At 47.3% G+C, this 27604-nt stretch overlaps 1 protein-coding gene across 2 annotated transcripts; it reads right to left on the bottom strand.

Moving 5' to 3' along the window:
- Positions 1-80: 80 nt before the first annotated feature.
- Positions 81-26126, bottom strand: Txndc5 (thioredoxin domain containing 5). Of its 2 annotated transcripts, none has more exons than XM_028763212.1 (10): positions 25835-26126; positions 21231-21380; positions 16838-16943; positions 10877-10973; positions 8361-8476; positions 6165-6251; positions 5435-5575; positions 2650-2732; positions 1357-1486; positions 81-498 (listed from the first exon to the last, which is right to left on the bottom strand). In XM_028763212.1, the coding sequence occupies exons 1-10, from the start codon at positions 26053-26055 to the stop codon at positions 376-378; spliced, it is 1254 nt and encodes a 417-aa protein (XP_028619045.1). In that variant the 5' UTR covers positions 26056-26126; the 3' UTR covers positions 81-375. The 2 variants fall into 2 exon arrangements, with proteins under 2 accessions (XP_028619045.1, XP_028619043.1); XM_028763210.1 differs by having other exon boundaries at positions 2650-2735; positions 25835-26055.
- Between the last annotated feature and the right edge of the window lie 1478 nt (positions 26127-27604).

Below are 27604 nucleotides of genomic sequence, written 5' to 3'. Positions count from 1 at the left end.
AACAAAGAAAACAAAACAAAAAAACTGCTTCTGCGTGATGCATTTCCTCACATCCCCCAGGAGCCAACAGAGTTCAGCAATTTGGTTTTCCTTGACTGTATTTTTAGTTGCAAAGGGAGCCAATTTAATTCTGTCAGGAGAAGGTTACAGGGTGGATCGGCACTGAAATATTTGGTCTGCCCAGGGACCGTGAGCTATGATTAGAGAAACTTAAGGTCCGTAGTGTGTAGTGGCTCAGAGAGCACACAGGAAGCAACACAAGCTCAATACATTCAGCCTTCTGACTAACCACAGTGAAACCGCGCATGTCCATATGAGGTCACTCCTATGCACAGGGTGCATAAGGCCAGGCTGGATGACTTCACCAGGGGTGTCCTACAGTTCATCCTTTGCCTGGCGCAGAACAAAGCTGTGTAAAGAGTCGAGGTCTCTGCCTCCGTTGTGCTCACCCACTTTTTCACCTCCTCGGAAAAGCAGCAATGTAGGATAGCCTCGTACCTTTAAAGGAGAAAGAGAGTGCTTTAAATCACACACAAAGAGATGGCACAGAAGAGTACGCATTGAGGACTTGAGTTTGGTTCTCCAGCACCCATATACAAAACAGGTCCTGGTGTGCCCATCTAGAATTCCACTGCTGCTGGGGTTGAGACTGGAGGATGCCCAGAGCTTACTGGCAAACCAGCCCATCAGTGAGTTCTAGGTCCAGTGAAAGATCCTAAGAAAGACGTCTGATGTCAATGTTTTACAGTTCACACAGCACACCAAACCAAACCAAAAAAAGGGAACTGTTATAGGTAAGGTTGGGGAATTCTGTGGCTAATATCAGTGCTACTGTATGATTGGAGCCTTGGTTCCATGTCCCGCACTATACATACAGAAGGGGAATTATAAATGATGCAGACATAGCCCATAACATTGTATGATGAGCTCAGAATAAACACGCCAGTTAGACTGTCCAGCCACAGCCTTTTCCAAGGGTATTTTGATTCACACATTCCTTTCGGCCCCATCCTTCAGGATGCCCGTTTATAACTGAAGGCTGAGCCCTTGGGTGGTTAGGACAAAGCAGCTGCTGGCCAGACAGCAGGCAGCACCCCACTTTCAACACCTTGCATCTTAGGACTGTACTGCTAGACCCAGCAAGAACCCAGAGCTCCACTCTGAGAGGCCAGCCTCCTCTGCTGCAGAGGGTCCTTTATTTCTCAAACGGCACAACTCAAGATATGAGCCGTATCTCTAGGGAGGCCTGGGCAGTGTGTGTGAACTCATTCCATGATGCCGAGTGACAGTCCCCTGGGGCTCTGATCCAAATCTTCAGCTCCCCATCTCCAGGCTTGTTTCGCGTGAGGTACCCACCGAGTACTTGCTGCAGACATTGCGTTCAGCGGTGCAGTCTACCTCTGCGATGGTGACGTCTGACAAGCCTGGGAATTCCTTTTTAGAGAGCTCCTCCCAGGTAGGAGCCAGATTTTTGCAGTGGCCACACCTGGAAGAGAACAGAGACAGCTGTACTGATATCTGGTCAAGGTCAGTCTTTTTCCTGCATGACAGTCACCATACCCTCAGAAGCCACTGTAATCACCAAATTCTCCCGCTAAGTACTCATGGGCCCTTCTTTCCTCTCCTATAAAAGAAGTGAAAGTCATGCCACCCTTGGTAGCCTGACAGAAGGTTTGCAAAGAATGTAAGATTCTGATCCCACAGCATGGTGAGTGGCGCTGACACATAAACTCACTGTCAGCAGCCTGGGTAGCGACTCCTTGATACGTCATCCACATCAAAGAGGCCACAACAAAGCTTCGCTCAAATCTTCCCTTCTTTGCTGCCTTCCCCACTACAGGAGGGCCTTCTCTCTTCACTCATCTATCTATACAGCTTTGGGGGTTTTCTAAATAAAAAAGGTTAGTGGCATTATGTGGCAGCATTTCTCTTTTGTTTCTTCTCTTTGTAGCCCAGGCTGGCCATGAACTCACAGTCCTCCTGCCTTAGCCTCCCTGGTGCTAGGATTTCAGGCCTGAGTCACCACACCAAGCTGCCTTTCTATTCAAGGGCAAAAGTGCCCAACTCATGGTCACGTCCTCATTAGCAGCTCTCCTGTGTGCATGGAGCGAGCGAGCTGATGTGGGGTCACAGTGACTGTCGTGTATTTGATCACCTCCTCTATGTGCTGTGCCTGTTCAAGTGAACTGTACTTACAAAGACAAACTGTCAATGCAGTTTTAGAGCTAAGGAAACAGGCTCAGGGCCATAAACGACATGCAGAGCTACAGCCATCCATGAAAGTCACATAACCCATCCGACCTCTGGTGCCAGCCTATCTAGGTCTCTGTTGGCTCTCTGTCCACTGAGATTCTAGTCCCCGAGGACCACATGGCAAGAAGGTTCAGGTAACTAGGTCACTGGGTACTGAATGGCTGGACAAGAAAGCTGAGCCTACCACAATCCACCTCTGGTTTTGTTTGTGCCTAAGTAGACTGAGCTTTGAAAGTGAATTTGCATCTTTTCTCTATAAGATAACCGTTGCTGCACAGGGTACAGAAGAGTCATTTCCTGTAAGACAGCCTATGTGTAAGTGTGACTTCTACTCACTCCTCTGAGACACATGCTGTGACAGGGGGCACTGGCATACTGTCTGAGGCGGCCACTTACCACGGAGCATAGAACTTGACGAAGGTTATTCCCTGTGCAATAGTGTCCTCGAAGCTCTTCTCAGTGAGTGCCAGCACAGTGCCCTTCTGGGGAGGAAGGTCAATTTAAACACACTGATTAGAGCAAAGTGGGGCAGAAGATGGGGTCTGGCCAGAGCAGCCTACAAGTTATATGCAGGGCAGCCAGATCTCTTGATGGACAGAGACATTAGCACAGGGACCAGGGTACCAAGTCCAAGAGCTGCTGAGGGGTGTGGGGAGGACACTGAGACCTTTGACAGACCTCCCAATTACCTCTGTTCTACCCATAGCTAATCCATGGGCTTCTGGTACTGTATCCCAGGCAGAGCCGTGTGGACCAGTCCATTCTAGGCTCGGCCTATAGCTCTCAGGCCTGTAGCCCATGACGTCGCTGTGGGTCTGCATGAGCTCACATGCTGTTTTTCTCTCCTGTCCTACCTATCTTCAAGCATTTATCTCTTCTAGCCAACAGGGACCTAGCAGCACAGACATGGTAGGTGGCTTTTATTACACCCATACCAATGGGCTTCTGTGTACTGTGATTTATAAAAAAGTGTGAGTATGGCTATAGTTTCATGTAGGAACTTTAAAACAGTTCTATCTTAAAGAGTTCTTCATGAGATTGCGTCTATATTTCTCTAAAAGCCAATGTTCAGCAGCCCTCTCAGGTGCTGGGAAACATTCATCACACAACCTGGACCTCCAACAGGAAGTACATGGGGCCCATATACTTACTACTAATGCTACCATCCTATGTCCTGATAAGCACCCGTGTTCTCTGAGAGGCCAGCTTAGAGATGGAAAACTTTGTTATAAATAGCCATGAAAACACTTGCAGTGTGTAATTACCCTGTTATGGTCGATATACATGCTCCCCTAACATTGGAAGCATAGTCACATTTCTTAAGCCAAAACTTAAGGAATGGGTCCCTAAGCTTAAGGAGGCCTCTTGCTGCCCTGGCAGGGGCAGGGGCAGGGGCAGGGGCAGCAGACAGCACTGATGTATCCAATTTCCAAGTACCAGGTTTTCTTGAGTGATAGTTCCAACCCTCTCTCTACATGACGGGTATTCAGTGAGACACTGACCTCATCACAGGGGACAAGGCAGACGTACTACCCCTGACCGTGACATGAGACCCCCACTCCAGTGTTTCACTGTCAAGAGCTTAGTGCTGAGAGCTGAAACAACACCGTCCATGCAGTTATACCTTGGTACCCACAGGATGCTGGTGCCAGGGACCTCCCTATTCCACAGTCCAGGGTGTGCTCAATGGAAATGACTGGGCAATTTGCACAGAGTCTACACATATCCTCCCATAGACTTTAACTGCCACCTGCCGCTCACTGTGGCCCTCCTGCCCTGGTCCTGGGTCCTGCACCGACTGCCCACTGTTTTGTTTCCATCCTCCCATACGTACAACCTAGAAACCAAACATCCCCACCCCCACTTCTTACCTGTGTTTGGGTATCTGCCACCATTGGCCAGAGACTCCTGGAATTGGAATGACCTCAGAACCCTCCTCCTCTTTTCTTGCTCCTTGCCCCACGCTCTGGAACTATCCTCACTTGAGTGGGATCCTCAGGCTCCCCGCCCCCTGCCCTCACTGTCTCACCCTGACTTTGGAGTTTCCTTGTCATTCAGAGCCCAGAATAATAGTTCCCCCTCTTGCCTCGGCAACTGCAAGTCAGAAGCTGACCTGCTCCAACCTGCTAGGGCTCCACCCTCTGAGCTCCTATCCCTGGCTGCTCTCGGGTACCCCTCTACCAGACCTGGTTCCTCACAGTGCCTTCCTGACTCACTGTGGCCCTCTGAACACAACAGTTGATTCTTCTGATGGTATCTGGCTCCCATGCGCCCCCATCTGGCAACTTCTGAGCTGTCAGCTCTGCAAACCCTTGCTCATTTCTCTTCTCTCTAGGCTGATGACCATGCTGGTCACATGACACCTGATCATCTCTGCGTTCAGTGTCTCCTCCAGAGACCTAGCATCCTTCACAGGCTGGGAAACAGCTACAAGAGCTTTTGTTTTTGTTTTTCCTGGTAGCCCATGGTAGTGTCTAGAATGCACCTAAAGCTTGTTAAGTGCAGAACTACAGTCTAACAGCCAAGATCCCTAGGGCTGGAGGATGGCTCCGTGGATAAGAGTGCAGGCTCCCTTGCAGATGATTCACGTTTGGTTCCCAGCACCCACAGTAGACAGCTCATGACTGCCTGTAACTCCAGGTCTAAGGGATCAGATGCCTCTGGCCTCGGCAGGCGCCTGCACACACCCCTCCCCCCACCACCTACACAAAGAACTAAAAATAATAAAAATCAATCTTAAAACCAAAGACACTTGAACGAATAAGGATAGAGGCTGCCTAAACAGATGACATGTTCTGCGATCTGGCTACCCAATCTTCTACACAGCCCTTCCTGATGCATATCTCCCAGGAGCCTTTGCTACAGGGTCAAAGTGAAATGACAGCGGTCAGCTCTGAAGGGAACAGAAACGGGGCCAGGGCAGCAGAGAAGAGTCACAGCGAACTCTCACCTATATGTAACTAGAGCAAAGGGACAGACTCTGGAGGCTTGTGACACCAAGCACCTTTTCTCAGGGCCTTCTCACCTCTACCTCAGGGGTTTTCAAGGGACACTTCTGCTGATCTTGGCCACAAGGAGCATGTAGCAGTAGACCAGAGATAATTTCACACTCAGAAGACCCCATTTGAGAAGACTCTGTAGGTACTCAGGACCATCTCCCTCCATTCAGACAAACACCCACCTTGTCGCCTGTGGGCTCAGCAGCCATCGCTGGGGCCTCTGATGGCTCAACAGTCTCCGGAGCCGCCTCTGAACCCTGCAGCTGGGACTGCACATAGTCTCTCAGTGACTCCAAGTCCCGCTTTCCCTTGTACTGATCCACCTGTCCAAGACACACGGATGCGGTCAGCATTCTTGGTTGCATCCTGTCCCACCCCATCTGCCCAGTTAGGACCCTATCAGAAGTCTCAGCTCCTGTTGTGTGTCTGTGTCTTGTGAGCAGGCGCTCACAGCCAGATGGGAAATTAGATTGATTTTACCACCACCCCCATCCCAAGCTGTGCATCATCAGAGTCTGAAGTAGGGGCTAGCCATCCATCCAACTTCCTTGAGAATTCTGAGATGCTAACCATGGACAAGGCATGGAAGGAGGAGGAAGACAGATTAATCCCCTCCTGAAGCCTAGAAGGTCTGTGTTCATACCAGAGCACAGGCGTCTGGTGCCTACGCAGCTGTCTAATTTCAGTGGAAACCCAAGCTTACAAAAATGCCTCAGAATAGTTTAGCAAATGTCAGTATTCTTATTTACCAGGTCTGTCAGTGAAGGGAAACACACACATTGCATTCAACAGTACTCATTCCTCCAACAGCTGACAGTGGCCACTTCCTTTACCTGTATACTCTCAGAAACTCAGCCATAATGCCTAGTGGAAAAGTTATTCCCACACAGCACACAGGAGCTAAAGACATACCTTCTTGCCATCTCGAAACCAGAGCAGAGTTGGATAGCCTCTGACCTGATGCTCTGAGCAGACAGCATAGTGCTGTGTGCAGTCAACCTGAAAACACAGAACAACAGAGTACTCAGTCAGCTTCTCCATAGACTTATAAAAGGCATTATCAGACAATTTATACTTTAAAAAAAAGTTTTAATCCAGATCCCAGAGCAACCGTGGTAGCAATCTGTAAGTTTTAGAAAGACTTTGCCTAGAAGCCACCCACATATACACCCACGCTAATGGAACACAGTGAGAAGATTTGTCTTGGGATGTGAGATTTATTTGAATTCAGCTGAAAATGGCAAGCCTAGGAAGCCCCACCCACTGTCTGGGAAGGGGTGTGAGCCAGGCTGCTGAGAGAGAGTATCACACTCACCTGGGCTTTCCCAAGCCTGGGAAACCTGCTATCACTCACAGTTATACAGTTTCAAATCAAGGGGGGATGGGGGGAGGACACGGCTCAGTGACACAGTACGTGCTTAGCATGCACAGGTCCCTGTAGTCGATTCCTGTGCATACACCCCACAAACAGGAGCCAGTAGCCCATGTTTAATGAGAACAGTTGCTAAGTGTAGCGCTATAACTTGTCCAAGTAAGAATTTCAGTAGCTATTTATTTGGGTGGGAACTGAACCCAGGGTCCTGTTCATACGAGGCAAGCACAGCTGAGCTACATCCCCTGCCCTTTTCTGAAAACATTTTTATTTTGAGATAAGAGTCCCGATAAGTTGTCCCAGCTGGCCTTGAATTTGTGATCCTTCTGCCTCAGACTCCAGAAGAGCTGGGCTCCGGCTACTTCAAGTAAAGCAAGATTCTGCCTGCCTGATAGTTTTTATTTTTTTTAATCATTAAAATTGGCCAAGCAGAACTAAGCTGGCTTTCACTGTGTCGATAAAGTGCAGTTTAAACTATGTCAGCTGTAAGACTGGAGCAAGAGGCATTAGGTGTTAAAATGAAGTCCAGGAAGCTTCCAGCTAGGTCTGTGAGGGGCACAAGCATTCTCCAGGGTCCTGTCTAAAGCAGCCCAAGTGTCCAGCAATAAAAGTCCTTCACAGCCTGTGACTGCTCATGTCTGCTTCTGTTTAGACTCCTTACTGGATAAAGTAAAGACACATCATTTCCCATAAAAACTCTCAAAGTAATTTGAAGTAAGGATACCAAGGTTGGAGCAAGGCAGAATGAATGCAAGATGTATTTTCACATTGTATTTCCATACAATGTTCAATGACTGAAATAATTGGCATGATTTTATTATGTCAGTCATTGTATTATCACTCAACGGTAGACTACGGCATTGAAAGCAAAGCAGGGCAAAAGGAGAAAATCCATACAACTCACAGTGAGAATTACAATGTACTCAGCATCATCCCACCTCAAGGGCCATGCTAAACAGCAAACTCTCATCTGACTATACACTATCCGTTTCCTTTCTGCAAAGAATTATCTCAGGGGAGACATCTCAACCAGGGCCAGCCTGCCAGGTCTACCAACCCCCAGTCCCTGTTTCTGTCCATCATACCCAGACACACATTACCACTTCTGTATGCAAAAAGCCCTGCAGTAAGTGGAAAAAGGAGACATTTTTTCTAGAGGAATTCCATAAAGAGTGAGTGTCTGGTGGGTACCAGAAAGCCAATGAGATTAAAAGTAGCCAGAAGCCCAGGAGCTGCTCTGGATAGTCCCAGAAAGCCTGGACACACAATTGTTACACAGTACTTCTGGTCTCTCTGTTTGAACAGTTGGAAGGAATCATGGCTAGCAGTGTGAAGGAGGGCTCACCATGAAGGGTCTGCTGTGAGCCTGTGTGAATGCAGAACCCAGGAAGGACCCTTCAGGAAAGCTATTGGCTAAGCTCCATAGACATCCAGTGAACATTCTACAAGGCTCTACCCCATATCTTTGCACAGCTCGAGGGCTGCCAATGCAGAGTTGGCCATCCTTTCAGAATAAATCGGCCAAGGCCATAATTTATCTCCATTCTGTGGAAAATCCAGCAGACTCCAAAACCAGGCTGCCATCTGTGAAGGTGAAATGAATTGTCAAGTGGCACACTAACTGGAATTAATAAATCAAGTTTGCAACTTTGCACACAGAATGAATAATGGACTACTCTGCTAATTAATCCAGCCCAAAGCAGACTGTTTCCAGTTTAACAAGGGTTTGGTCTTACCTTGCCAATCTTGACAGTTTCAGAATGTTCAAGGCCCAGAGCCAGCTGCTCCCAGGTTGGAGCCAGAGCTTTGCAGTGACCACACCATGGAGCGAAGAACTTGATAAAGTGGTCACCTGTAGGAGAGGCCAAGGCGGAGAAGAACAGGAAAGAAGCATTGGGTTTACATCACAGGACCAAATGCTGAACTGAAGAATACAGCTTTGTTCCTTTGCTTATAGATCTCAAGTCCTTCTGGTAAAAAGGGACTCACCACCACATATGTTTATACTGGAGTTCAAAACAATAACTCAAAGTCAAATTTGTCATTTTTGAAGGATAACAGAGAACCAACTCACACTAAGAGAAAACTGGCAAAAAGGGAAAGAACTGAACCTTTACCTTAGCCTCTTTTACTACCATAACACTGCAAGTGATAGATGAGGTTAGTACTAACAAATCTGATGAGGGAGGGACCACATAGTGGCCATGAGTGCCACTCCATCACAGACAATAGATCTTCAGAGGCACTAGCAGCCATTAGGCCCTCCAGCATCCCCCAAAGCATATAAGCATATATGGGAAAAACCAAAACAAGGTAGTGTGAGAATCCACCAAGATTTAACCAGCAGAGTCCACACTGTGGGGAATTCTTCAGGTCCACAAGTAATATGTGCTCAGCAAAGAATGCAGAAAAAAATGCTGGAGAACGCTAGATCAACAGAATCTTACACGGACACCCTCGGCCTCGGCAAGTGTCAAAATGCATTTAAGATCCGTAAAATCCAACATAAGCCTCAGGGGAGGAACATTAAACTGAACCGTCATATGTCAGATGAGCAAACTGAAGATGAGTATTTACCGGTGCACACCTGAGCTATGAGGCCACAAGGCCTAGGCCTGGGCTCCACACAGAGAGCAAGTGCCTCTGGGTAGGGACTGTGTGAGAGGCCTGGGATGTGGCTGGTACAAAACAGGCAGTGTTGCAGTCACGGACAATTGTCTTCACTAAGCCCTGCTTTTGCTCTCTGTACTTAGCTTTTGCCAAAAACAAACAAACAAATGAACACTGACACCAACAAAATCAGAAGGTTTTATAAATAAATAAATAAATAAATAAATAAATAAATAAATAAAGTTCATGGCTAGTTAAAAAAAAGAAACAAATAACAAGTCCCCACAACACGATTTTCTGGACATAGATTTATATCTGGTTGTTCTGCTCCTATGTGAGGCTGACAGCAACCCCAGATCAGGAGAGGACTCCCAGAAGATGTCAAGCAGTGGCCACACAGCTTGTGGTGGTGACCGGCCACACTGGTGGCTGACACTTTGGCAATAATGCATTTCAGGGAAATGGTGAATCACTTATTTGAAATGATGAGCAGCCGGGCGGTGGTGGCGCATGCCTTTAATCCCAGCGCTTGGGAGGCAGAGGCAGGTGGATTTCTGAGTTCGAGGCCAGCCTGGTCTACAGAGTGAAATGATGAGAAACTGATCTTCGAGGCTAACACCGTGTCTGTGCAGACATGTGGAGTACCAACAGCAGCATGGAGACTGAATTCGCAGAATCCAAGCATCTCTGATGGGAAGCCAGCAAGGGCAGGAAGCCATAGCTGCCTTTGAAGAAAGAACCTCAGTGGGCCCTGAAACACTACCATGCGGGGACTTCAGGGTGTGTCTTGTAGGAGACACTTGCGCTGGGTGGGGCTTGGCTGGCCAGCGGGAGACTATCTAGGATGAGGGGATTTGTGTAGAACGTACATATTCTACATGAGCCCAAGTCAGTCGACTTCCCAGGGGAAACAGCTAGGTCCCACTGCTGGAATAGTAATGCAGATCACATAAGTCATTCTAGTAGCAATGGAAGACACCATGATAAAGTTTTTGAGTAACTCAGGTAGTGAGGAGGACACCTGGCTCCCAGCAGGCACAGGCTTCAAGGCCAGATACAGTTCTAAGTTCTTTTTCACAGTGTGTGCAACCCAGTCTTCCAGGGGGGTTTGCTCTCTGTGGCAGCACTTGATAATGGAGCCAGCAAGGAAGCTTTGTCTGCTTTCTGCCCATATGCACTTGAGCCAACCTCTGAAACCTGTCCATGTGGTAACAAGGGGAGGCTTGTGTTTTATTCGCAGTGGAGACTGCAGGCAGATATTTAGGAGACCGATTCCAAAGTCAGTATATAAAGAACACCTAATTTGACTCGTAGTTTTAACATTCTTACTACACTGTTTAAACAAGTAAGAAATGTGCTTATTTCTGACTCCAACAAGTAAACAAGCCCATCCCATTAATAAAGACTTCCTTATCCAAGGCTGTTGGTGTGTGCCTAGTGTGCTCACAGCTTTAGCCAAAGCTTAGGCCAGGCATGTCTACAAGGACAAAAAAGGAGGAAATATACGGTATAAGAGCAGGATCATCAAGCAACCATCCAAACGGTACTGAAGAGGCAATGTGAGCTGTGACTAGATGTTACCTTTAGTCCTCATCAAGAAGAAAAGCCCGCCCAGAGCCATGGTCACCGGTTCCATCCTTACCTTGAGAAACATGCAGCTCAAAGTTGTTGGCTGCGAGCTCATACAACCCCTGCTTGAGCTCAGGGGCTCTGGGTGGTTCTGCTTCTGGCTCTGGTGTCTAATAGGAAGAAGAAAAACAATCAGTGGGTTTGTCCTCGAGGATGCAGTAGAAGCATGGAGGAGGACCAGCCCTTGTTCAGAAGACTCCAAAACTGTCTATCTGCCCCAACCTGTCTATCTCACACCTGTGCTGAACAAGGCCAGACAGGAAGTCACCCCACCAGGAACTCTGGGTACTTTAGCACTAGGCCCACCCTACTGGCTTGAGCTCTGGGGCAGCTGTCTCTACCCCAAACTCAACCAAGCAAATAAACCAAGGGAAGTCTGCACACCCTGGAAACCATGCCCACTTCCTGGACCTGATCTGAGAGTCCCCACAGGATTCAAGGTAAATTTTCAATAAGCACAGGAAGGAGTGAAGACACAAAGGTGGGGGAAAAAGGCAAACCTAGAGGCAAACTCACAAGGGAGCAGGTCCTGATGACCCTCGGTTCCTACAGGGGGCCAGGGAGAGCATGGGAAGGAGAAGCTACCAAAGACCAACAGAAAGGTCAGTCGTAAGAATCTAGAACCCAACAAGCAAGAGAAACCAAGGAAAGGGACTGAGTAGGCCTTGTGAGTTAAACCTTAAGGTAATTCATGAGACAAAGTTTGGGACGGAAGGGCACAGATCTTCTGCCAGCACAGCGGCTATCCCTTACTGAAGGTGACACATCCCAAGAGCTCCTGCTTGAAATCATGGATAGAACCAAGCTCCGTATCTACTTCATTTCCTGAGTATCCATGCCTAGAACAGTTGAATTTGTAGATGAAGCACAATGGGAGATTTAATAATAACTAATAAAATGGAAATCACAACAATATACTGTAATAAAAGCTATCTAAAACTTGGAGATTGGAGAGAGCCCTGAGCGACTCCAGCCTTGTTCCCATCACACCCGGGAGGAGCCTCAGCCAGCCCAAGCCACTTCTTCATCATAACCATGAACACCAAGGCTGAGATCCAAGAGCCACAGCCCGTGCCCACAGCCAGAGCCACTGACACCATGCCAGCTACCACAGGCAACCGAGGTCCAGACAGCCTCCCCAGGCAGCATATGCCAAGACTTAATCCCAATGAAGGACTGGAGAACAGTAAAATAGCTCAATATAATAACCAGATATGTTTTCACCAACAGGAGAGTACAGCAGACTACCACAAAGAGGAACCTGGGAAGACCCTTCGCAGTGTGGGAGACAGAAAGAGACTGCAGCTTGATGATTTAAAGGAGAAATATTACAGTAAATACGCAACCAACCACCACCCTTACAGATGCTAGCTTATAGATGACTTGTAGAGGTCCTCCATGCAACTCCAACAGAACTTCCAGAAAGAGCGGGAAAAGGAGGAGAGGTGCAGAGCTCATGACACTGGCCCTACCACACTTTAAAGTTCTCACTTTACTGCATGTATGGAGTCCACTGAACACATAATTCCAGTACCACAGAGAAGTGACGGGGAAGGAGTGTGCTAACAATCAGGGCTCAGCAGAGCAAGAGACTCCAGAAGGATGGAACACATACGGGGTTACAGATGACAACTCCACAAGGCCCTCTTCACCACAGACAGCCTAGACAGGGTGACAGCAAAGAGGACAAGGAAAACTGAGGTGATAAGATTAAGGTCAGCGGCCATCTCATCACAAGTACAAGTTTAATTACTAACACAGATGCGTGGAGAACCTACCACAAGAGGCCACAGAGACAAACACAGCTGATCTCTTGCTGAGAATTCGTCTGCTCCCAAGGCCAAGCAGGGCAGGGTGGAGTAAATGCTGCCTTACCAACTCGACATGAGTGTAGTCATCCGACAAGCACAAACAATGGAAAATGCCAGCAATAAGAAATGAACAATGAACAAGGCGGCTAGAAGAGATGGCTCAGCAGTTCAGTGTGCATTGTTCTTGCAGAAGACCAGAGTTTGGTTTCCAACACCCACTCACACAGCTCACAGCCGCTTGTAACTCCAGCTCCGGAAGCTCCAACAGTCTCTTCCGACCTCCAAGGCAACTGTACTCATGAGTCTATACTTCTACACAGGAATATGCATATGCATATATATAATGAAAAAATATATTCTTTTAATATATATATATTTAAAAAAGAAATGAAGAACAGGGCTGAAGACCCAATAGTTGCTCTTTGCCCTTTGACCCCCATACATTAGACCTCTCTAAGCTGTCTATGCAGTATGAACATTTTAGTATATTTACCTTTCAGTAATGACTAACAATGTTTTAGAAAGCCTCTTTTTTCTTAATACATTTTCAAATGTTTTTAAATTGCTTCATATCTAGTCAAATTGAGATTCTAAGTGCTTCATTTTTCATTTAAATAAAAGTTGATATTCTAGTTTGCTTTCTGTTGTTGCAATAAACACCATGACCCAAAGCTAACTTGGAGAAGAAAGGATTTAATTGGCTCATACGTTCACATCATGGTCCATCACTGAAAGAAGTAAGGCAGGAGAGGGTGCAGAGGCCATGGAGGACTGCTGCTTACTGACTTGCTCAGCCTGCTTCTTACACAACCCAGAACAACCTGCCCAGAAGTGGCACTGCCCCCCCAGTGAGCTGGGCCCTCCCACATTAAGTCCCACAAGCTTGCCCACAACCCGATTTTATGGCAACATTTTCTCAGTTAATTCTTTCTTCCTGGGGGGTGGGAGTAAGGAGGTTGTTAGTGTGGGGGGGGAGGGTGACACCCAGAGGGGGATTTCCTCTGAGAAGGGAAAGGTGGAATAAGGGGAGGACTTGTGTGAGAGGTACCAAGAAAGCTGATATTGGGATGTAAAGTGAACAGATTAATTAATTAATGAAAAACCCTGTTTCCTGATTATCTTGTGTCAAGTTGACAAAGACAATCACGACTTTGTTTACATTACAAATTCAACATCCTTAACCCCAACCACAAACATTCCAAAATCTGAACTTTTCTGAGTCCCAGCAGGCACCACAATGGAGAACCCACACTGGGCTGAAGTCAGAAAGTAGGCACACTAAAAAGACTACACGAAGATTACCATTGGGCTGTATATACAAGGTACATATAACGAAACTATGAAACACTAGTGAATTTCATGTCTAGACTTGGGGCCCATCCCCAGGTCATCTTATTACATAGATGTGAATGTTTCAAAATACAATCCTCCCGACTTTCATACCCAGTCCATGCACACAGACACAAATTAAACATGTGTAATTAAAAAAATAATAAAAAGAAAATGAAAAGAATAATCTATAAAAAGACTGCATGTTTGGGGTTGGGGCATGGTTCAGAGACAGAGCTGCATTGAGTCGAGGTTCTAGGTTTAACTCACAGCACACACACACACACACACACACACACACACACACACACACGAAAGTGTGTATTTCAACCTTTCCACAAGAAAGCACACTGTCACTGCTGCCCTTCCTCGTAGTGGTTATCTGAGAGCTCCCAGTGCTCAGACACTGAACTGAAGCTTAGGTGACTAGCTCTGGTTCCAGGATGCCAAAGGGAAGATTTCATGATGACATCTCTCTCCTTCACTGAGGATGAGAAACCTGCAACATATCTGTGCTGGTCCTGGCTAGCCCACTCCCTCCCAACCTGTACTTCCCAATGGGGAGGCAGGTCTCCACACACATCTATTCTGCCCTCTGACACCAGGGGCAGTAAAAATTTATTTTTAAAGTTTTTTGGTTTTTTTTTTTTTTTTGAGACTATTACCTCTTATTTAAAATGTTTCTCCCTTGCCTCACACCTAACCCCCTAAAAAAAAAAAAAAAAAAAAAAGAACATTTTCACAGAGAAAACAATGCTGTTTCAACATACATGAAAACCCCACCTGGCCCTGGAGCTTTCTAGCAGGACAAAGATGCAAATTCACCCAGAAGCTTGTGGCTTCCAGTCACCTAAAATGAATGCCGTTCCCAGGCAACCCGTCTACACTACAAACACAGTCATGGATGTTTTAAATGTGAGCAAGGTAGCACTGAAGAAGGGGCAGAGTTTCTGATGGGCTGGGCCATCCACAGAGGAAAGGACACCTTTAAAGACGGCACCAACGAGAAATAAAGCCCAAACCAAGTGCTGGGATCACATGACTCCATAGACCAACCCCTTCCAGTCAGTACACAGCCCCAACACAATAGAGCAGCCTCGGGTAACTGATATACACGATTGCACAACTCAGTTCCAGTTGTACTCGGAACTCCTGATGCTCTTGACAGTCATGAGATGAGCGAATGCTGGCTGCTATTGCAGACCCAGCCACACCACAGCATCAACCATCAAAATCTGCTCTGTCCTGTTCCAACCATCTACATACAGAAGGATGCTAAAGGGAATCATGCATGATGATAGTTATCACTTAGAACACAATGAAGATTTCCATGTCAGCTTAGGAAGTAAGGCTCTTACAGTGTTCTGATGATGCCTGCACACAGAATGATAGAGGAAAATACTGGAGCATTTGTTCAAGGTTTTCCATTATTAGTCAAGTTAGTTAAGACCTGGAAAACTGAGGACCAAGAAGCAAAGGAAAGAGTTACACTATGGACAACCAGTGGGAACAAGCCCAAGTGAGCTATGGGGGAGTCATGAGAAAGCACTGGCTCAAACAGGAGACTCCGGAGTGGGCCTGGTCCTGACTCCAGGTGGTAGAAGCCAGCCACCGGTACAAATGTGTGGTTGCTCAGTGCAGCTCATGAGCCAGTGACATAGTAATTACATTACAAAGCAAAAAGTACCTATCTGTGAGAATGTGTCCTGAAATATTTACAGGTAACACTCCCTGAGATGGATGCACGAGGGATGGGGGGGAAGGAGAGACAGGCTGGCAAGACAGTGAAAATGGCACCTTTGTACATGTTTGAATATTTTTATATTAAGAAACTTTTCAAGTTATCGTTGGTCAGTTCTAAGAAAGGTGCTTGAATAGAAGTGGAACCTGGAGACTGGGAGAAGCTCTCCACAGCCCGGTAGTCCTGCATCCCCCTGAATGGAGGAGAGAAAACTGAAATAAAAGTCAAGCCACAAGCCATCGGACAGGACACTGCTGTTTGCTAAGGATGGTCACCGTGGGGTGGTCTGCTAAACAAAAGGAAGGCTGCTCTTACATGAAGTAATTCAGGATAACGGAAAGCATGAAAGCAGATAAACGCTGTGGACAGTCTCCATGACAAAGCCATCTGAAAGAGCCTCCAAGGGACGTGAGCGGCCTTGCCCGGCTACCTCAATAACTCAGAATGGAGTGGAAGACTATTATAACACACTAAAAATCTAATCTAAACCTAAAAACGTTCATATAAAAAATTACCAGAACCCTAAGGTAATCGTGGTGAACCAGTTAGAGGGAAAAGTAGACAAATGAAAGGTAGTTACTGAGCTACAAAAGGAGCCGAGATGGAAGCATGGTGGTGCATACCTGCAATCCCAGCCGTGGGGAGTGAAAACAGTACACAGAAGAGAAATCTGAGAACCTTAGGTAAGGAACTAAAGAGTGTTAAGAAGAACTTGTATCTGGTTCTTCCCCAAGAAAACCAAGACCGGGTCTTTGCAAGACCAATATGACAGAGTGCCTGTTCCAAACAGCGGGTCAGAAAACCTGCAGTTGTTCTGACAACAGGAGTGTACACGATAGAAGAGTCCAATGTGGAAATTCCATCATTTACTTCTTTTAAGAATGACCCCTGTTTACTCTTACACTCAAGAGAACCTGCTTGGAGTGCTGTGCTAAGTTCTTGAGCTCCTGTATGCAAATTTGAATTCATCCAGCTAACCAGAAATGGCACGGGCAGAGAGAGTCTATTTACAACTTCAAAAGAATTGAAACTTCAATTCTTTGCACCTCTTCTGGCCTCTGGGCAGTAAAGGGAGGGAGGAGGGGACACTCACGGCTGGCTCCTCGTTCAGTGTCTGCAGCATCCAGTTTTCCAGTGTTTCAAAGTCTCTAGGACCCTGGTACTTCACCGCTTCTTGTCCGGGCTTAAAAAACTTCAGGCTGAAAGAAGAACAAGGGATTAGAAAGAGCAGAAGTTGAAAAGTTTTAAAAGCTGCTCTGGGTGGAGTGCGAAACGGGAATGGAGCTGCCAGGGGCTGCAGCCAGGCACCTATCTGCCACTCAAGCAAAACTCCAACGAGAAACAAAACCATGCAGGAGACAGCACATGCATGCCTGTGAGCCTAAACTTTCACACATTTCTGTCATTACTCAAGGAAAATACAACTCAGGTGAAAACCAGTGCTCCCCCCAGGCTTCTCCTTCCTGGCCTCAGGCTCTCGGTCTCCCTTGTTGTTCCTGCTGCCTGTGGGCCTCTCTTAGGCCTGAAGCAGACAAAACACTGTTTTACAGTAGGTATATTTCTAGGCAACCATGGCAGATGGACACCCAGTCACTGATGGATCCCAATCATCAGGGCATTCGAGCTGCTGCAGTCCAACTATGCACACCTCCCTCCATCCACTCCAGGACCCTCATCTCTGTTTGCAGAGAGCACGAGTCTCTTCTCTCTTCTATTCACTGGCCTCTAAGGAATCCGCAGAGATGAGGGAACATTCCTATGATGGTGATCGAAAGACATTACCAAGAGATGAATATCGCCAGGGGATAATTTCACCAGGGGATGAATTTCACACACCCTGGTCTCGGATCACTCTGCTCCTAACATGCCTTAGAAAAAATCTTTACCAAACTATGCTAAAAATTGTGGCTCCTGTCAGAAGAAAGGGAAATGCAGACCAACCTGCTTACCGGGGAACCCTCTAACACCTCCCTGACATGATTTGGATTTTGTGAGTTGATACAATGTTCAGAAATAGATTTTTACGTTTGGACCTGCATAGTTGAGATATGTAGCTGGAGATTCACAGGCAGTGTGGTCTGTAGTGATAGACCATGACTGGCCTGGCAGCCCATAAAAGCACAGTAATTCATTTCCTAAAACATTCTGGAGACTAAACTCCAAATTCACAACATAATATAGCCAATGTCTATGATGGCTTTCTGGTTCCCTGATGGCATCCTCTCCCTGTGAACTCATGTGGCAAGAAAGCCAAGAGAGCTCTCCGGAGCCCCCTGAATAATGCCCATCTCCTAAAACCAACATGCTGGTATGTGTCCGCATGCTTTCCAGAACACAGACATTCAGCTCATTCACAAACAAGTAAGTTCCCTTTAAATGAAGGCTTTAAAACATAAGAAGCCTTCAAAATCAAGTTCCACGGCTATACAAGGAAACCAAACTAGATGGTAGAGTATTCCAAAGACTGAGGCAAGAGGATAGCAAATCTGTGGCAAGACTAGAATATACAGTAAAACCCTGTCTTGAGAAGAACAGTGGATTCTGCTCAAAAGTAGATTGCTTGCTTAGTACACACAAGGCACTTGGCTCCATCTCCAAAATCAGAGAAGAAAGGAAAATAACAGTACATTGGCAGTTAGAAGGACATAGTGGCCTTACAGAGAGCATGTGAGCATATGGCCAGCTTCCTCAGGAGCTCAATGACCCTCAGCTGACAGTGGAGTTATATCCTTATAAACCACCCTAACTTAAAACCATAGTAAGGTGAAAACAAACACTTATCAAACATCCTACCCAGCCTAAACCATGCTCAGAACACATACATGAGCCTCAGGTGTATAAAACCACCTGACATTACAACAGTGTCCAATGTCTCCTGTCCCTTACTGCACAGCACACAGGGAGCAGAATGGCTGTATAGGGCTGCTTCTGTCCCATCACGAAGGTGAAGGATTTTGAGTCAAATTGTCATTAAGTCTAGGACCCTCTAGACAAGGAAAGGCCAGCGTCTTTAGATTTAGGCACTATATATACTGCACTCCTATGAAGAACGTATGAAAGCTAGGCATAGAGGCACACACTCATAATCCCAGCCCTTCGGGGGCTGAGGCAGGTGAATCTTAAGCACAAGGCCTAAAAATAGAGCTCTGGGGAATCTTGGCAACATAGTAAGAACCTGTCTGAATAGAAAAAAATACCACTAAGAAAGTCTAAGCAAGCTAAAGTATGTTGTCAAAATTAGAAGGTTATACACACACACACACACACACACACACACACACACACACATCACTGGGCCTCCTTCTGGCAACTCTGGTAAGGAAAGTTGGGGTCACAGAGACATGGAAGCAGCATATTACATTTCTCTACTTTCGTCTCCCTCTAAGTGCCGCACCACCACCACAGTGCAGGGAACAGATGGAGTCTCAAAATACCAGAAAGAACCAGTACTTAAACTCAGTTTTTGGTTATTGTTGTTTCTTTGCTAAAGTTAAAATATAAGATCTAGCCTGTTTGTTTGTTGTAGGGTGGGGGTGGGATCTTGGGGGGGGGGGGGCCGCCCCCCCGGCACCCAAATCTCTTGTTGGATAAAAAAGTCTTTCCAACCTGCTTAAGTGTGAGATTCTTCCTCAGTAAACGGAAAGGGCCCAGGGAGAGCTGGCTAGTGGTACCAGACCCTCCCGTTAGCCCGCAGCCCCCGCTTTCTTTCTCAATTGACAGAGGTAAAGTCATTAACAGCAGAGTGAAGGCTACTGGCCCCAAGATTAGCCCCCAATTTCTCTATTATAAACTTTCCACAGACACGTGTGTCTCTTCCTGGGAAGCTATAGAGAAAAACCTCCCCACTTGGGTGTTACTCTGCACAGCCTGTGACAAAGTGTACCATAACCGATGTGCTAGAGGTTTGATCGAGACCTCCAAAACAGAGCAATTAAAAGTCTAACCCAAGCTGCGGGTGAGGCCTCACTCAAAACCTTCGCAGAGGTCAATGTGACTCATGTCCTCACAAGAAAGGGACATTTGAACACACAGAAACATATACATAGTCCAAGGCTAATACAGTCTGGATCTGAGGTCTCTCAGGGCCCATTCATCAAAGACTTGCTCACTACTACTGTAGGGCAGCTGGAAGGTGATGGAACTTTTAAGAAGTAGGCCTAAGAGACCTCAGGTCATGGTGGGGGTGTACTATTAAAGAGGACATTGAGAGGCAGGCTCCCCTCTCTCTCTCTGCTGTGTGACTAACAATAAGTGCTCTATCACACTGCTATGGCCATAGCCATCCTTCTGCAAGCCCAAAAGCAACAGGGCCAACTGACCATGGACTGAACCCTTCAATACTGTCAATCAAATCAACCTTTCCTCTTTTGAGAGGGAGGGGTTGAAACAAAGTTTCACTGTGGTTCAGGCTGGCCAGGAACTTACTATGTAACGTTCTTCTAAGTATCTTGAATATTCTGCAACAATAACAGAAAACCGAGACATCAACACACCAGGAGAAGCCAGAAAGAGGCACAAAACGATTTCCAAACCCAGTTTCGGAAGGATCTTGGCCTTTACAGCACCTCCAGTGTCCAGACTGTGGGGAAATCACTTTGTTCAAATTATCCAGTCTGCTATGCAAATACAGCAATGGAACAGGACTGAGATAGCCTCTAAAGAAGTCAGTTTGTCTGTCAGCTTTCTGTTGCTCTAACAAGGATCTGGGATCATCAATTTAGAAAGAAAAACAATGTATTTCCACTCCCTATTTTGGACAATTGGGGCCACGAGGTACTCGGATTTGTTGCTTTGGTCTACACCAAGATAGAACCTAACAGCCCTCTCTCCTCACAGTAGACATGAAACGAAGCAACCAACCAACCAGAGTTGAGATCACAATATCTACTTCAAGGACACAGTTTCTGTGAACTGTCATCCACTTGATCCCACCTCCTAAAGGTTCTATAAGTTCCTCAGAGCACCACTGGGTTTTGGGGGGACTCATCCAGACTGGAGCAGACATTCATAATTTGTGTCATAAAACCATGTACATGCCTGCTGCAGTCTGGTCTGTCAACAGACTTTATGTTAGTTGCAGGGGATGCAGCTTTATGAAAAATCTTTTCATCAGTAAGAAGAGAAAGGAAAACTTCAGCAGTGGTAACAGTTCAAAGCAGAAAGTCAAACCAAAAGTGATAACAAAGTCTGAGCAGGGTGTGTGAAGCATCACCTGGGGCTGGACCGCAGGCAGCCAGACCCCACTACTGTCCCGCAAATGCCCACTTTCTCAGCAACCAACAGTAATTAGTTAAGGCTTTTCCCATGCAAAGTACAAAAAGTGTCTACAACCAACAGTGTTCAATATAATCTTGGCCTAATAGCAGGGACTACCTGCTACATTCAGCTCCTCGGATCTATGAAGGAAGTTATCAGAAGCTGAGTTTGGACGTTCCTTGGCCATAGAGGCACACATGTAGAAAGCCCAGCTCTTCCTTCCTACTTACGTGGGGTATCCCCGCACTCCCTGGGCAGAGCACACATCGGAGTCGGCCGTGCAGTCCACTTTAGCCACGTAGACCTTGGCATCCTCCATGCTGTTGTACTTGTCTCCCAGGTCATTCCAAGTTGGCTGTAGTCGCTGGCAGTGTCCACACCTACAGTGAAGGCAGAAGACAGGCACACTGAGCCTCAGTTCCCAGGGTGTCCATAGTCACTACTTCAGCCTTCCCCATCAAGCAAGCACTCCCCAGCCTTTCTTCTCTCTGCAGCAGATAGATACCTCACAGTGACACCTTTCTCCTCATTAATCTAAATTAGCAGGCTACTGGCCCTAGTATTCTTCTTTTGACCTCTCTGTCAAACCCTGCCTCCTTGACTTCCAGTTGACAACTTCTGAGTACAACTGCAGTATCTCAGTTTCCTGAAAATTATAGCTTGCTGTGCTCCTGGAGCTCAAGGTATACATGAACCCTACTGAGACTTTCCCTAAATTCTACCTGGCTGATTTCTAGTCGCCCTTCAGATTTAGTTTGGCATCACTTCCTCCAAGAAGGCTTCCTTGGTTCTCAGGGTACTTGGAATCCTTTCTCATTTCTTCCTCCTTTTCTGGACGTCTCCCCTGTTCCCCCATCCGGCTCTGCACTCTGTTGTAACTGTCCGTTTATTTATAAGGAACGATCTCCTCTACTACGTAACCAAATGTCCGCAAATACGAGGCAATCTCAAGACTCATCAGCTCTGCACCTTCCCCATCAAAAGCCTTAAAATGAGTACATTTAAACTCTTTTATTTATTTAGACAGGTCTTGGATATCCGAGGCTGACTTTGAACTCACTGTAGTTGAGGATAACCTTGAACTTCCGACTTTCTTACCTTCCCCTTCCAAGTGCTGGGACTGTAAGTGTCCACAGGGCTGGAGAACAAACCAGGGCTTTATGCAAGGCAAACACTGTACCATGGGAGCTACACCCCAAGTGCTCCAAACTATGTATCATTAGAGGCTGGTGGTAATCTGAACATCTGCACTTGGTAGGATCAAATGTCTTATATTGACTATGTGAGTTTAGTTATATACAAATATTTTAAAGTCATCTCTCGTTTAAAACAAGACTGTGGCTTCCTGCCTCTCTCACACTGCACAGCATCAGATCTCTGTCGTCACAGGATCTGAAGGACAGGGCTGGCCGCTTTCATGCTCACATGTATGCTGGAGCCCATTTGAGTTCTGAAGGAGCGCAACCACACAGCATTATGGCACAGGACTGGTTTTTTTTTTTTTCTTCCTTCATCTAATAAACAAGTTATTTGTGTTTATAACATAACTAATTGCTGCACTGCCTTTTAAAAGAATCCTTTAAAAAAAAAAAAAGCTCACTTACAAGAGTGATAGGCACTGACAATTGTGAGTTCCCCCTCAAATACATTCTCAATAAGATCTGTAAGCTTCTTTTTTTTAAACCTGACTTCCAAAGCAACCATCTAAAGGCGGCACTGAAAAGTCAGCTTAAAGCTAATGTGTCTTCCTGGCAGGACTTTCCTGGGCAACTAAGACAAATCCCTGCTTTATAAAGGCCTAAAATAAAATAGGACTAAAAAGGGCTCAGTGATTAAGGGCACTTGTTACTCTTTCAGAGAACCCAGCACCCACATCAGGCAGCTCCCAATGTCTGTAGCTCTGGTTCTATGGAATATGACACCTTCTTCTGGCCTCCTCAACACGCATGGTACCCAAACCCACAGAGATGCACACATGCACATACATACAAATAAAATACACAAACACATAAAAGCCCAAATGCAGCATCGCCCCCTTTTTCCTGAAGGATCATCAGTATTCCTTTATGCATTCCATGTAAGTGCCAAGAAAGGAAGTGCTGTCCTTTCCAGACACTGTGCACACTAAGCTTGGTGGCAACTTAAGCAGAATGAATCGGGTACCCACACAAGGAAACTAACTGTGTTTGAGGATTTAACGTCTATGAATTCAGCATAGTGAGTTCAGCAAGGTGGTGGGTTGGGAAAGAATGGATAGCAAGGAAGAACAAAAGAGCCGAGGCCCAATGGCTCTGTAAGTGTGTACACACCGGGGCCCGTGGACTTTCTGCTCCCCAGCTGTCCCATGCCCTGTTTGTTCCTCGTGGCACATGGTGTCTAATCAAAGAATGCAGGATTGGAGCCAGGCGGTGGTGGCGTACGCCTTTAATACCAGCACTTGGGAGGCAGAGGCAGGCGGATTTCTGAGTTCGAGGCCAGCCTGGTCTACAGAGTGAGTTCAGGACAGCCAGGACTACACACAGAAACCCTGTCTCGAAAAACCATTTAAAAAAAAAAAAAAAAAGAAAGAATGCAGGATTGGTTCTAATGGTGTTTATGGAACCCAGTTATAAGATGTTGCTGGGACATAGTAGGGTGGCTGCCCCAATGAATTTTCAAGGGCTGTTCTGATGTTAAGGGAATTTGATCAGATATGCTCAGCTTAAGAGTTGTACAAATCCTCTATACCCTTGAAAGGGTTCTTATGAAAACAATACAAGATTTTAAAAGAAGATAAAGATTTAGTTCCCTCTAACCTGAGTTAAACTGACCATCTGGGGCCATCACCACACAGGCACGCCCCTCTGCACCCAGGGGCAGTGATGAGTCCACAGCTTCTAACTGGCATTTCTGGCTTGGAGCCTTTGTGGATACTGAGACAGGCCTGGAGCCAAGTGACAGCAAAGGCACCTAACCTTACTCGTGACCTCAGTGTCCCTAGGTTCAGTGTGACCCAATGCTGGCACCAAATCAACGCCAGTAGGAAAATCCTGCAGCCACAAAGCTTAGAACGAATACACACACAGGTCAGTGTTGTCATTACACGGTGTCCTTGCTCCCGCATCACACATGGACATCTAACATTCCAGGCACTCACAGTGAGAAAGAAGTGAGGAGGGACCCAGCGTAGTCTATCTTGAGTTCCATGTTGTTCTTAAAATTCTGAAATCTTAGCACTCCATAGTGCTGAGATCAAAAAACATCATGAGTTCAAGGTCAGCTTGGCTACACAGAGAGATCTTGTCTCAACTTCCCCTTAAAATATCAAAAACCCGCCCTTCAAAGGGCATGGTGGGCACCTACATAGCTCTAATACTTTTAGCAGAGTAACAAGAAGCAAACAATTAAAGGCTTATTCTGGGGAGCAGCATCCACCTAAATGTCTGTAAGCTATGTGACATATACCCCAACTGGCCAAGACTAGCTGGTTATTTATTGGAAATATTCTAAACTTAAAACTCTATCAGTATTACGGGGTTCTGCCTGCATCTCAACTTTTCTCATAAAACTAAAAACCCATAGATTTATTCCACTGAAATCAGCTCCAATTAAGTCCTGCGGTGTACTTAACTGGAATCACTACTTTGAGACGACTCGTGCACAGAGTAACTATTAACACTGACTATGGCAGACTACCAGTATTTTTTTCTTTCAATGGTTCTACAGACTCAAGTGGCTGTTCTTGGGCATGTAAAACAATGTATCCCATCCCTGCATTCTTAACTGACAATGGCTGTGAGCCAAACGGACACTCCTCCCTCCCCAAGTTAATTTAACTCTAAACCAATTGAAATGCAGTAATAGCCCGCTATAGGGTTATGGGCAAAGTTTCTCTCACTTTAGAAAGCACAATCACTGAATACATTGGATTCCACAGGCACATTTTTTCTTAACTGCTTAACTCCCTGTCCTTAATGAGTCCCTACTGAGCCAGAGGAAGAGTACTTTGCTCAGCAATAAACACAGCCAGCTCATCCCACATCTCAAGAGCCTGCGCTCTAAATACCGCTTTTTGCTGTGGACCTGAGAACTTCTTTCTCTGAGCATCTAGGCCCCAGCAGGAAAGCACTGCTATGTCTAGACTAATTCCTGAGGTACAGTTCTTCTGGGAAAGCAGGGAGATGCACCAGGAAGCTCCAACCGAAGAATGGAAGCCTGAAGGTATGGCTTTTAGGAAGAACTGTTCTACCTCACATTTTCCAAATGACCGGGCCCCAAATGAGCCAAGAATAGGAGGTGAAAGAGGACAGCCTTGAGTTAAAGGCCTTGAGGACACAACTCACATCCACTCCAGTGTGCAGCGGGGACTCCAGAACTGGCACTACAGTTCAGACTCCAGGGGTCAGGGGAGTCCCAGTGCCCTACCTAGGCTATCTCTTCCCACCCTCGACACACAGAGTGGACAATCACATTTTGAGGGGACCTTAGATTTTTCAATCCAACCCAATATTGAAGGGCCAGCAGGGAGGACCCTCCAGGCTAGGGCACGTGGACGCCGGGCTCCCGCTGCGTCCGGCCAGCACAGGAAGTTTGAGGAGCTAGACAGGAGACAGAAGCCGGGGGATGCCTGGACTCCAGCAGCGTGGCGGGGGCGGAGAGGCCTTCCCGGGTCTCCCCTCCGGGCCCGCCCTTCCTCGCTCGCCGCCCGGCGGCTAGCGCCACGTCAGCAGCGAGGCCCGAGTGCGGCCCACGCCCCCAGCACAGCCAGCGCGGCCCCGCGCCCTCCCCCGGGTCCCCGGCTCCCGGTCCCCGGTCCCCAGATCGGGCCCCGCCGGCCTGCGGGAGCTGCAGTTACCAGGGAGCGAAGAACATGACGAAGTGCGCAGCGCTCTGGATCCCGTGCGTGAACATGTCGGCCGTATACAGGTGCTTGGCGTGTGGGTCCTGCTCGACCCTGCCATCCGCCTCCACCTCCTGGGCCCGAGCACCCTTGCGCGCTCCGAGTAGCAGCAGGAGCGTGGCCAGGGCCGGCAGCCCGGCCAGCGGCTGGAGAAGGCGTCCTGGGCGCGGGGGCATCGCGGCGGGGCTGGCGAGCTCTCGCCCGGGCCGCGGGTCCCCTCCGCGGCGCCGCCTCCCGCCCCGGCTCCTCCCACGACCGCAGAGCCACGCCTCAATCACGCCCCCGCTCGCAGAGTCACGCCCCCGTCCCGCCGGCTCAGCTAGGCAACTTGCTGTCTTCTGCTGAAAGCCACCAGGAAGAAGTCTCTCAGATCTTGGGGTCCTTCGTGCAACACCTCCAACCAATCTCAGTCCGATTCCCTTCCATCCCGTGGAGCTCATTCTCCTTCCCAAGCCCCTCATCAGCCTTTCCCTGTTGGGGACGAAGAGACCAAGCTGCCAAGCTATGGAACAGTGGCAGCTTCTGTTGGTATCTGATCAGAAACCAAGACCCCTAGAGTTCAGGACCAAGTTGAGCTGCTGTCAGCAGAAAGGAGGAAATTAGGCAAAAGTGCGTGGGGTTTGTGCTTGCACAAGTCAGATTCTTAGCCAAAGCTGAACTGTGATTTGAGGGCCTGACCTCAGGGGGTGTGATGAAACCACTTTCCCAAGAGCACCTCTGTTATCCAGCCCTGCCTTCACTTCAGGTGAAAAGGAAAGGCAGTCAGCGCGCAGCCCTTCCTTCCAGCTCTGGCTAGTGCCCTGTGTGTCCTAACTCACCCTGCGCCTCTGGCCGAACTGGTCTTGTGGATGGCTGAGAGCTAATGACTGGGCTGAGGCCTGTTAGCTCATGCCAACACTCGAACCTTAGGGCAGGTGGCAATCCAAGCTCCCCGCCCTGCCTCTAGAACCTGGAGCTAAATTAGGGCGAGTGAAACAACCAATAGACACTTGAGAGGGGTCCCGGAGCTGTGCTCTGTGCCTATGAAAAAGAAACTGGCATCCTAAGAAGTGTGTACTGCGATCTTTTATTAGACAGCTCAGCAACACTTCTGAAAACATCACCAATCTTTATTGGCCTCAGCCTCCCTAAACCAAAAGCCTTTATTCCTGGGTAATCGTCGGGGGAAACTCCCATCATCTGTAACTATTCTCCTCATGTTAGGTTCAGCCATCTGTGAATGTTTAACCTTGGTTTGCCAAACACCAAACTTCAAAACCATATTCCTGTGGGATTTACAGGCAGCGTTGCTTGCTTGCTCCCTCTCTTTCTTTGTGCCCTCACATTCTAAGTAAGCACATTTCAGCCAAACACTTCTTCCCACTTTCCTAACCTGAACAGACCTAAGCTTGCCCATTGCAGGAGAGTTCTATGAGTGTCCTTTGCCCACGTGGTTTTAACTATAGCAATCTGTTGCTCAAACTTGAACCAGCACACCAACCCTGCCCAGTGGCCTTGGCATTCAGACTAAAATGGAAATCCCTAGGTCTGTCCTTGAAGGCCTCCTGTGATGTGCTCCACCATGCCTCGTGTCCTGTGAAACTTGCTGGTGACTAGAAATCCAAGGACTCTGTCCTGTGATCTGTATTGGTCAACCTTAAGGCTTTATGTCCCTCGATACTTCATACCTCCTATGCGTTGCTAAGACAGCTCAATAGAAGATCACCATGCTCTGTTTATAATATC

The sequence above is a fragment of the Grammomys surdaster genome, unplaced genomic scaffold (genome assembly GCF_004785775.1).
Source record: "Grammomys surdaster isolate TR1022 unplaced genomic scaffold, NIH_TR_1.0 137, whole genome shotgun sequence".
Lineage (NCBI taxonomy): Eukaryota > Metazoa > Chordata > Mammalia > Rodentia > Muridae > Grammomys > Grammomys surdaster.
The sequence above is the reverse complement of the archived record's forward strand: the minus strand, read 5'-3'. Positions and strand labels throughout refer to the sequence as shown.